This window comes from Octopus sinensis, linkage group LG9 (assembly GCF_006345805.1).
Source record: "Octopus sinensis linkage group LG9, ASM634580v1, whole genome shotgun sequence".
NCBI lineage: Eukaryota > Metazoa > Mollusca > Cephalopoda > Octopoda > Octopodidae > Octopus > Octopus sinensis.
This window is the reverse complement of record NC_043005.1, coordinates 95,614,959-95,627,458: the sequence shown is the minus strand read 5'-3', so window position 1 is coordinate 95,627,458 and position 12,500 is coordinate 95,614,959. Positions and strand designations below refer to the sequence as shown.

General features: G+C 35.9%; 1 protein-coding gene across 1 annotated transcript in view; it reads right to left on the bottom strand.

The window, feature by feature from the left end:
* Positions 1-12,500, bottom strand: part of LOC115215835 (serine/threonine-protein kinase PLK1) — a 147,215-nt gene that overhangs the window by 42,465 nt on the left and 92,250 nt on the right. The window contains exons 3-4 of the mRNA XM_029785163.2: positions 11,040-11,156; positions 3,939-4,156 (exon numbers count right to left, since the gene is read on the bottom strand). Coding sequence (XP_029641023.1) covers positions 3,939-4,156; positions 11,040-11,156 — 335 coding nt within the window. The remainder of the gene's footprint in view (positions 1-3,938; positions 4,157-11,039; positions 11,157-12,500) is intronic.

The window sequence follows — 12,500 nt, the reverse complement described above, 5'->3', positions numbered from 1 at the left end:
CTTCTCTATCTTCTGCTATCTTTAATGTCATGTTATCAGTAAGATAATAATAGGAGATTGTTATTCAATATTTATAATACTCACGTGTCCTGTTTACAAGAGTAAACACATTTTGCATATGGAAGCAAGAAAAGTTTAACTGGGTTAAATTCTTTTTTCTTGTTTCAGTCATGCTGGGGCATTCTTGAAGAACCTTTTTTTTAGTCAAGTGAATCAACCTGGTACTTATTCTATCGATCTCTTTTGCTTATGGGAATATAAGCACACCGATACCGATTGTCAAGTGTTGGCAGAAGACAAACACAGTTACACAGACACACATATATATATGTACACATACAATGGGTTTCCTTCAGTTTCCACCTACCAAATCCACTCACAAGACTTTGGTCAGTCCAAGGTTATAGAAGACATTTACCCATGCAGTGGGACTGAACCTGGAACTAGGTGGTTGGGAAGCAAGCTTCTTACTGTTAATGTAATTTTAAGAATAAATCTAACACAGCAGATAACAAGTCTGATAGTTAGAATTAAAAGTGCAGCTCACTTAAAGTTTTTTCTTAATAAACTTAGGTAGATGGATCCAAGTAAGGAGATCAAAGCTACAACCTCATGACTGTACAGCAAACTTCAGAAGTTACTCAAGGCTTTCAAGTTTCATATAACACTTTTTAAACTTAAGGATCTTGAGTAACTCCTGGGGTATTTTCATAAGAATATAAATGTACATGTAAATATACTAAGTTCTCTCTTACCCTCATGATTCATTGCAAATCCTCATTATCTAACTTTCCATACACACACGCACACACATATCCATCCGTGTGTGTGTGCGTGTGCAAACATGCATGTGTGTGTATATATATTTACATGTACACACATATATATATATAATATATATATATATATATATATATATATATATACACACACACACACATGGACAAAGAGAAGACACAACAACGCGAGGACGTGGAACAAGTATAGTGTTATTGGATGCTCAGGGAAGGAAAGAAAGAAGGAGAATTTAACGTTTCGAGCGGAGCTTTTCATCAGAAACATAGAAAAAGGGAAGGTCCAAGGAAGGGAAGACAGAGGGAAAAAAATTGCCAATGATACACATATATATCTGCGTTGCCTTACTAGCACTTGTGCTGATGGCACGTGAAAGAAAACATTCGAGCAAGGTTTTTGTCAGTGCTGCTGGACTGGCTCCTGTGCAGGTGGCACATAAAAAGCACCATTTGAGCGAGGTCGCTGCCAGTGCCACCTGACTGGTACTCGTGCCAGTGGCACATAAAAGCATCCACTACACTCTCGGAGTGGTTGGCATTAGGAAGGGCATCCAGCTGTAGAAACTCTGCCAGATCAGATTGGAGTCTGGTGCAGCCATCTGGTTCGCCAAACCTCAGTCAAATCGTCCAACCCATGCCAGCATGGAAAGCGGACGTTAAACGATGATGATGATGATATATATATATAATATATATATATATATATATATACATACATATATATATCATATATCTGTGTGTGTGCACATGAGTGTAGGTATATATATATACTCTTTATACTCTTTTACTCTTTTACGTGTTTCAGTCATTTGACTGCGGCCGTGCTGGAGCACCGCCTTTAGTCGAGCAAATCGACCCCGGGACTTATTCTTTGTAAGCCCAGTACTTATTCTATCGGTCTCTTTTGCCGAACCGCTAAGTGACGGGGACATCAACACACCAGCATTGGTTGTCATGCAATGCTAGGGGGACAAACACAGACACACAAACATACACGCACACACACATATATATATATACATATATACAACGGGCTTCTATCAGTTTCCGTCTACCAAATCCACTCACAAGGCTTTGGTCGGCCCGAGGCTATAGTAGAAAACACTTGCCCAAGGTGCCATGCAGTGGGACTGAACCCAGAACCATGTGGTTGGTTAGCAAGCTACTTACCACACAGCCACTCCTGCGCCTATATATATATATTATATATATGTATGTGTGTGCATGTATGTGTATGTATAACTATATATCTCAGAGGCAGACATAGAAGAAGAGGAGGGAGTGGGCAGAGAGCGAGGAAGAGAGAAAAATTTGTTAGTCTTATAACACCATACCTTACATTTCATCTCCACCTCCTTGTTCTGTCCAAAATTTCCAGATGACCGATTTACAGTTATGTTTATTGTTGAACATTGTTCTTAACGGTTGAGCAACGAACATCAACTCTTAGTAAATTAACCCATTTTAGGTGTTTCTTCACAAAAAAGACAAATTCAGTTTGTCCTATTTTTATGCAGTTTTTTTACACCTCAACACACAAAAAATATAGAGCAACTTTTCTGACTGCTTCCTTTTTTTCTATTTATTTTTTAAAAATTTGTTTACATTATTTTTGTTACAAAATTATCTCAAGAATGTAAATATAATATAATTAATTTTGTAGGTATAAGGCAGGATTATATATGGTGTTTGTCAACTCAACATCAAGCATAACCACTTTAGTTTGAGAATAATTTCTATCACGGGCCCTCAGATTACTGACTACCTGGCTCAGGGTTTGTTTTAAATGTCTTTATGACAAATGTAGAACTCAAGAAGATCTGCCAACCACAACAGAATTGGGATCCTCAAAGCAAGGTGACACAAAAAAAAAAGCATTGGTGTGGGTGCCAAAAACAGCCTATGGAACCTGGCCTTGCATACACATATCAAGCTGTCCAACTCATGCCAGCTTGGAAAACAGATGTTAAATGTTGATGATTATGATGGTAATGATGACGACAACGATGATGACAATGATGATGTACATAACTTTGTTAAGAATCCCATTAACAGCGGCATTACTCTTGTGCATTTATCCAAAACGGATTTTCAGGCCAACGCTAGATGAACCTTTAGACAGAAAGTTCTGTAGCTATGAAGGAAAATCACACATATTTCCTTTATATTATGAATTGGAAAGTGGCCCATTCTGTTTATTCCTAATATTGTAGCCCCAAATAATTCCATAATACATATAAATATTTGTTGAGCAAATTAGAGAAAAATACCTCACTAAGATAAAATGTTAAGTCTGTGGTGCCACTGAAGTCTATGTAAATAAGTACCCCATGTTAGTCTGCCAATATGTACCCTTTCATGGATGACAAGTCCAGATTTAGAAAATGCAGTGTGACCAGAGATTGCACAAGAGAGATTATTTCAGAACCTTTTACCAAGCAGGACTTCAATACCCAGTAGTTTTTAGGCTTTATGTTTCACAATTTGATGGGCAATTCAAATTTTATCAAACAGCAAGTTATTATTCCAAATTATAGACTGTTTGCTTCTGTTCTGTGTAACAGTACTCAAGGACTTAAGGTCGTTTTGTGATGTCATGGAATCTCATTTTTGCTTTTGTGTTGGGTATGCTTACTATGAACTATTTCTCTATAGAGTAATCACTCTAGAAACCTGAAGTCATGAAGGGAGCCGGCATATGATACTTGATAAGGTTAATTCTAAGTCGAGCACTTTAAAGTGGCTGTCCTCAAAAGATAATTTCATCCAGCTGGTTGTGAAAGGTGTCTGCTTTCTGTGAAGTACATATGATGTGTCATGTTACTAAGTATGTTTACACCTCACCCAGCATCATCATCACACACACACATTGTGATGTAGATAACAGTCTGCTAGATCAGGGCTGACTTGGTGCTAAACAAAACAACAACAACAAACTAACTCACGAACCTTTATGTAAGAAACATTAGCCAAATCTTCCTCTCCCCAAATAGACACATTGAATAATGTAAAACTAGTTATAATGTCTGAAAAAGGTGTGATGGTCATGGCTAGAACATTTTCAATTATAGATCTTTTGGTCATAGCTGGCCTAGGGTTAAACAACAATAAGCATGCTTCTGTATGGTTGCTCCAAATACTTACATTTTCTTTTCCCCTTCATGGTTCACGGTAGTTGCCAAACCAAAATCTCCAATCTTTACTTGCATGTCTTTGTTTAAAAACATGTTACCAAGTTTTAAATCTCTATGGATGATTTTGTTCTTGTGAATGTACTTCACACCATCGATCAGTTGCCTGATGTAGTAACGTACCTCTTGTTCTTGCAAACATTTACGATTCTTCAGAACATGGACCAAACTCTATAATCACAAAAAAAAAAAGCAAAAAGAAAATAATAAAGATTTAAATAACAGTTGTTCAAATAAAAACATTACAAAAACAAGAGCACTCAGAGGCGGCAAGCCTCCACCAAGGCAACACCAACATCCTCTCAAGAATTAGCTGGAGGCAATTTTTAAAATGAGAATATCTGAAATAAACTTGACAGCTCTCACAAATGAGAATATTAAAAATGAACCCAACTGCTCTCAAAAATTAAGTTAAAAAACCAGAAAAATAATCCAGAATTTTTTTCCGGTACTGGACTGATCCCAAAATCTAATCAGTTTGTGCCAGTTACGAGGCCAAACATCCCTGAAAGTTTTATCTGGATCCATCCAGCGGTTCTTGAGATATCTTGTCCTTGGACAAAAAAACGTGACCGAAAACAATACCTCTGCCTTCGCTAAGACAGAGGTAAAAAGTCACAACCACCACAACCACAACAACAACAGCAACTGCCATCACCACCACAACCACTGCTGCTACTGCCACTAACACTACCATTATCAGTGTGAACATTTTGATCACCACCACTTTAATGATCCCTATCACTACATGATAGATCTATTTGATAAGAACTGACAGGGACAGAATAATAATTTCATACACTGATACAATGCAATAAATTTTGAGAGAAGAGGATTAATTGTTTTATTTGAGTCCAGTACATGACTGGTAGTTTATTTTTCTCAATCCTGAAAAGACGAAAGGGAAAGATGAGCTCAACAACATTTGAGCTTGGAACATAAAATGGCCAAAACAAGACACCACAAAGTATTTGGCACTTTTCTTTATCGATCTGAAAAATATAAAGAGCAAAGTGAACTACAGCAGGATTTGAACTCAGAGCGCCAAGAGCCAGACAAAGATATGTTCTAATTGTTCTAAAACTGTTTATACTTATAACAGGATTAGTAGCAGGTTCAGTATAACGGTGCCCCCATATTACCAACAATTGAATGTATGCATGCCACTGGTAAGATATTCGTCAGTCAGGTATTGACTATGTATCAAGGTGCCGAGCTGGCAGAAACGTTAGCACGCCGGGTGAAATGCATAGCCATATTTTGTCCAGCGTTATGTTCTGAGTTCAAATTCTGCCAAGGTCGACTTTGCCTTTCATCCTTGCGGAATTGATAAATTAAGTACCAGTTATGCACTGGGGTTGATATAATTGACTTAATCCATTTGTCTGTCCTTGTTTGTCCCGTCCCCTCTGTGTTTAGCCCCTTGTGGGTAGTAAAGAAATAGGTATTGACTATGTATCTACACTTGCATACAAGTTGGCAAAGTATGTAGTGTAAACATTCAAACATTGTCACTGTCTTTCTAAATCCTGCTGCATTTCACAAAGTTGTCTTGGTGTATACTTACTGTATTTGGATATAAATTTTGGACTGAAAAATTTGACTTGTATTAAAGAAAATATGGTAAGCTGAAGCCTGGGCAAAGTGTTTTGTGAAAGCCTAGCAGTTGCCCATGCATGCAAATCTCCCTCACCACATCACTGAGATTGTGTAAAAGACGTGCTAGAACTGATACAGTTTGACACCAGTGTTGGTGCAAGCCTTGTTATCAGAATACAAAGAAATGGAACAGAGATTGCAAGACATCTCTTCCAATGCTGTAACAATTTTGCTAATCCATAGATCTGGATCAGTGCTTTTTTTAAGAGTCCAAAAAGTTGTAAGGTAAAGTTGACCTTGATGGAATTTGAACTCAGAACACAAAATCAGAACAAATACCATCTTTTATATTTTGTTTTTATATATTTCAGTCGTGGGACTGAAGCCATGTCGAGGCACCTCCTTGAAAGGCTTTTTATTTTGTTAAATAAATTGACCCCAGGGCTTATTCTACTAGTCTCTTATGCTGAACAACTAAATTATGGGGATGCAAACAAACCAGCACCAGTTGTCAAACAGCAGTTTAGGACAAATACAAACACACACACTTCTGTGTGTGTGCGTGCCTGTGTGTGTGTGTGTGCGTGTGTGTGTGCATGTATAAATATATATATATATATATGTCTATATATATATGTATAAGGCAGTGCTCCAACATGGTTGGCTGCAGTTAAATGACTGAAACAAGTAAAAGAATATATGTATATACAATTTATAAATTGTTTATAAATTTAACTGCTGAAGGTTATTTTTAATATGCTGGTCATTGATAAAATTTTTGGAAAAATTTTATCCTATATATATATATATATATATATATATATATATATATATATATAATATATATATAGAAGACATTTACTCAAGGTGCCACACAGTGGGACTGAACCCAGAACCATGTGGATGGGAAGCAAACTTTCTTAACATATACCCAATGACTGCCAATCTGATGTTTTTATCAGAACATTTAAGTACCAGTAATTATGCTACTGGTAAGAACCGGTAATAAAGTCGTATGCAGTAGTAATATACTGGTTCTCTTCTGTAAAGTATTGGCAGCAGGCCTGGACAGAAGAATTTTGAATGAATGGTCTAATTTCCATTGGATTTCTTTGATTCAACATTATTATTGATCTTGGAGCATGCAAAAGTTAGGATAAAGTTGTCAGTTCCACTGGAATAAAAAATGGACAAGCAAAATAATAATAATAATAATAATAATAATAATAATAATAATAATAATAATAATAATAATAATAATGATAATAATGATAATAATAATAATAATAATAATGATAATAATAATAATAATAATGATAATAAATTGTGGATGATAAATGAAACCATCTCATTATAGAAGTCATGCGATATAAGCAGTTATACATTACTGGCATTATAAGGTGAGCTGTATAGAAGAGATCTAAGAATTTAAGAAAATAAACAGAAGCTGTCTTTTGAATAGAAGCGCTATAGAATGGTTAGTTGTATAAAAAAAAAATGGTCTTTGATTGGCTGAGATGAACGATTGTAATTTGAAGAACTTGCAGGAGTTGACAGATGCCAATTAGATATGCTTTTGGAAGATGATTTATTAAGCAGGTAGATCAATAACTAACTGAAAATATTTAGTTAGAAGAATGAAGTTTGAGATTGAATTGAAAGATGAGAAAGAGGAAGAGAGAGAGAGGAGGTGATAGAGGGAGAGAAAGGGAGATAGGGAGGGAGAAGGAGGTGAGAGTATAAATTCATTATTCTAAAAGTAGTTTACTGAACAGCTAAAGATAGAGTATTCAGGCAATGCCAATTATTATTATTGTTGTTGTTATTATTAATATTATTATTATTATTATTATTATTAATGAAAAGGAAGGCGAGGGTTGCAAGGGATGTGCTACCCTCCCACCATCCCCCAGTAAATTTGTTGAAAGGTGGGTGAATGCAGTGTGGATGGCTTGAGCGTGTGGGCCTACTTTACACTGGTGCCTGTAGACAGGGGAGCTCTGAGGAGAGAGGCACACTTACTATGGTACTCCTGATGAGTTGGGTGGCTCAAGATCTGTGGATTTCCTAGTTTGTCTTAATGTTGTGATGCAAGCATGATTTTTGTGGAGGATAAATGATAATAAGCATCAACATGCATATTGCGGCACCGGTACATGAATAGGAGTGTGATGCACCCACTCGTGACACCTTCAGTTCTAAAAATCAAGCAAATGATTTTATAACTCTTCCCTTGCCTCATACAGAAGACATTGTCCCACACATTGGCCAAAGATGCCTCTGTTTGTTCTTTTGGGGGGCATACAGAAACTTGCTCATCGTTATCATTTTCCATGCTGGCATGGGTTGGATGACTTGACAGAAACTGGCAAGGCCAGGGGCCTGCACCAGGTTCTGCAGTATGTTTTAGCTTGGATTCTATGGCTGGATGCCCTTCCTAGCACCAACACACTTTACAGGGTGTTTTTCACATGGCACCATCACTGCTGCTTTTTACATGGTACTAGCACCAGTGATTTTTTATGTGGTACCAGAACCCACATCAATGCTTTTTATGTGTTACCCGGGTTTTAGAATCTCAATTCCTTGTTGGTAATTCATCGATTAATAATTCAAAGATATACCGAATCGACTGTGGCAAAACTTGAATCCAGAATGCAAACAGATGTAACTAAATATTGCAAAGCATTTTTGTTCGTCATTTTCAGGATTCTAACAATACACATCCTCATCATCCTCAATATGTATTAATTAATGTGGGAGTTATTTGCTATGTCTGATTTCATAAAAGGAAATTATAATTAAGCTAGGGCTAAAAACAAAAGCAACAACAAAACAATTAGCTAAAACAATAAAAACCTGTGACACTTCACTCACATTTTTCCATAGACCTTATAAGAAAAACTTTTACCTAATTCACTGAACTGAGAAAAATCAAAATATGAGTGGGAAATGGTTACAAAAATCTATAAAGTAAATACTTATTACTAAAAATCTTCATTGTAAAAATACAAAACACTGATAAAGGTTTGAAAGTATTTCTAAAAATAAAATATTATGAGTTAAGCTTCTTATATATAGAACAAAAAACTCACAAAGCTCATAGTTTGACAAATCTTTTTTATACTTTCAGTACAATCACAATATTTTTGTCTTTTTAAAAATGGCACTTGCTCATTGGTGAATTGTTGTCAGTGAATTTTCTACACATAATGTGTAGAATAAGGTTATTAACTGTGGGAAGGCAGGAGATGGCAGAATTGGTAGAGTGCTAGGCCAAATGACAGGTGCAGAGTTCAAATCCCATGGAAAGTGGGGACTGACTTTGTCTCTCAGCCTTTGGAAGTCTCTAAAACAGCACAATACCAGTAGTTGATTTACCACAGATCAGTCCTGGTTGAGCAGACTTACAACCAAAAGTATTCAGCTGTGACCCTCATGTCACTTTACATATACATGCATGTGTGTCTTTCTTTATTTTATAATAGGGAGTGATTTGAAGATTTGGTTGCTATTTCTAGCAAACTGAGTGACCTTGTAGAACAGTCATGGACAAACTGCAGAACATGGAACTTTCTAGATGACATACCTAATGAAAAATTACTTTGAATTCTTTTCGTAGTGCAGCCCATCTGACGATGAGCCATATCTCATTTGATTCACTTCTCATAAAGGGTTGCCTATAGTTGTTATAGAAATGCCTCAGTTGTTGTTGTTGCTGCTGTTTAGCCCCAGAAAGCCCTGACTGAACATACAATGATCAAAGTTGTTCCTCCATGACAATTCTGTTAGGAACCCCAAAACACATTTTCCAGCATATTTTTATAAGATGGCATGATGTGCTCAAAGAGATATTTGGGTGCTATTTCTAGCAAGCTGAGCAGCCTCATAGTTGAATTTCTGTTAACTCATGTAGGTATCAGTCAAGTGCTTTTATCCATCTTAAAAGGATAAAAGGCAAAGTTGACCTTCTCAGTAGGATTTGAACTCAGATCATCTCAGTGAGTCAAAATGAGACACTCTGATCAACACTAACAACTTGGCCAATTCATCAACTTGTAATAAAGGTGGAAATAATCAGACTACCATTTTATTAGTTAAATATATAGTTCAGTGTTGTGTGTGTGTGTGTATATATATATATATACACACACACACACACACACACACACAATGATCTTCCATACAATTTCTGTCAACCTAATACACTCACAAAAACTTTGGCCAACCAAAGGCTATAAAAAAAACCCATGGTGTCACACAGTAGAACTGAACCCATAACCACATGGTTGCAAAGCAACTTTCTAAAATACACAGCCATGCCTGCTTTCTTTAACAACTTTTTCTTTTGTTTAGCCCTTACTGCATTACGCCAACCAACAAAAAAATGTAACAGTCACAGAGCCATACAATGCAAAGTATTTTATTTAAATTCTAAATTAAACTTTTCATGAATACAATCCATTGTACAATCCTCTTTTTTATGAATTTCTTTTTCATCAATACTATTTATTTCTCGTATTATTTAACTGCAATTAACAGGAGAATAAAAATTAAACTTCATGCATTAATGGGTTAGTATATATAAAAAAAAAATGGTGTGGGCAAAATCATTTAGCAATAATCATTGTAACAATTGTTCCGGGTGTAAGAACTGGGATGGGTGGGTGTTGATAAATGAACTATTTACTTGATTCTAAATATTTCAACTTTAGTTTTATGAGAGAAAAAAGAGAAATACACAATTAGTTTCAGACATTATATTTTACTTCTTTACAATAAGTTAGAATCACTATTTCATTACTAATTACTGATTTCAAGTTTTGGCACAAGGCCAGCAATTTAGGGGAGATGTAAATCAATTACATTAACCCCTGCCTCACCATCAGTGTTCAACTGGTACTTGTTTTATTGACCCCACCAAAAGGATAAAAGGCAAAGTCGACCTCATCAAAATTTGAACGCAGAACATAAAGATGGACGAAATACTGCGAAGCATTTTGCCAAGCCTGCTAATGATTCTGCCAGCTCACCACCTTATTTGCATTACTGATTATTGGTTTCAAATTTTAGTACAGGGCTAGCAATTTCAAGAGAGGACGATAGTCAATTACACCAACTCCAATATTCAACTGGTAATTATTTTATTGACCCTGAAAGAATGAAAGGCAAATCCAACCTTGGTGGAATTTAAACTCAAAACATAAAGACAGGCAAAATGGTCGTTGGCGTCATCGGTGGCTGCGACATTGTCGCCGCCACCACTGCCGCCGTCATTTAATGTTTGCTTGGGAATATAGTAGAAGATACTTGCTCAAGGTGCCACATTGTGGAATGTGGCCCAAAAGCATGTGACAGGGAAACTAACCTGTAAGCCACATTGATCATGCTTGCGCTTACACATCAGCAGAGGATAAAGATTTTAAATGGTTTGTAAATTGCAACAAGGACTTACCTTTCGTGAGCAATTTTCCAGAATGATGTAGACATTATCACTATCTTCAAAGTAACTATGGAATTCTACAACATGTTTGTGCTTCAGGTTCCTGTGTAGTTCTATCTCACGTAGGATCTGGTGAAAGAAAGGGACATTTCCAGAAGTTTATACATTTATTGATTGCTGCTTATAGGAAAGTATGCAGATTCTGTAATGCGTGTGTGTGTGTGTGTGTGTGAAAGGAAGGGTGTATCTGTATGTATGTGTATATATCTGTACAACTGTAGAAAACTGTGTGGATTAACGTATATGTTGAAGAAATTACACATATGTATGTGCAAGCCTGTGTGAGTGTGTGTGTGTGTGTGTGAGTGTGTGTGTGTGCAGGAAAGTTCATAAGCTCTTTAATATGCATGTGTGTTGGAGAGGTATACAAGTGTGTATGTGTGTGTGCTTGTAAGCAAGTGTGCGTGCATGTGTGTATGTAATGTGCAAAACCTGGAATCCAGTCTGTTGATGAAAAAACAGTTGAAATAAAAGTTAGGAGGAATGGTAAAGTTAATATGCTACGAGGATTGTAGACTGTAATGAAGTTAATTGCTTTGATGATATTTCATACAAGAATGAACAAATCAGAGGTAAATCTGAAGTTGAAGAATTCATCAGGTGTGGAGATGGAACACTGAATAAGTGTTGAGGTGTGAGCGGATGAAGAGGTGCAAGAAGGTAGATAAGTAAAACGACATCAAACAACCACACACAGAATTACAAATACAATGTTAGGTTAAAGTAATGTGATGTGGAAGCAATGAAGGTGAGAGAGAGAGAGAGAGAGAGAGAGAGAGAGAGAGAGGGAGAGAGAGAGAGAGAGGGAGAGAGAGAGAGAGGCAAAGCAACAAAATGGGGTGTGTGTGTATGTATATATATATATATGTGTATATCAGGGACAACTGAAGAAGGGGAATATTCTTTATGTTGTATGTTTTGTTTCTCTGTTTGTTTTTTTTCGTTGTTCGGAAAAAAGTTCGTTTCTAAGTTTTTGTTTTTATGTTTTCGTTCCTCATTGTGTTCAATGTTTTTTTGATGTCCTGTAACCATATATGCATGTGTATATACATATATATGTAGGTATATACATATATGTATGTATATGTATGTATATATGCATATATTTATATATTATATATGTATGTATGTATGTGTGTATGTACATATATATATATATATATACATATATTACATATGCAATAAATTAGTTTTTTATTAGTCACTCTGAAGATATTTAGACTTCTTATAGGGATATTTTTATCCAAGATACACTGGTTTATAAGTATGTAGGCAATGATAAATAATTAATAAATTAATTTATATCCATTGAATCTCTCCATTTTCAAACTTAGCAACACACACACAAATGCAATTACATACAGTCAATGATCCCAATATACACACAGTGATCTATATATATATACTGTATAT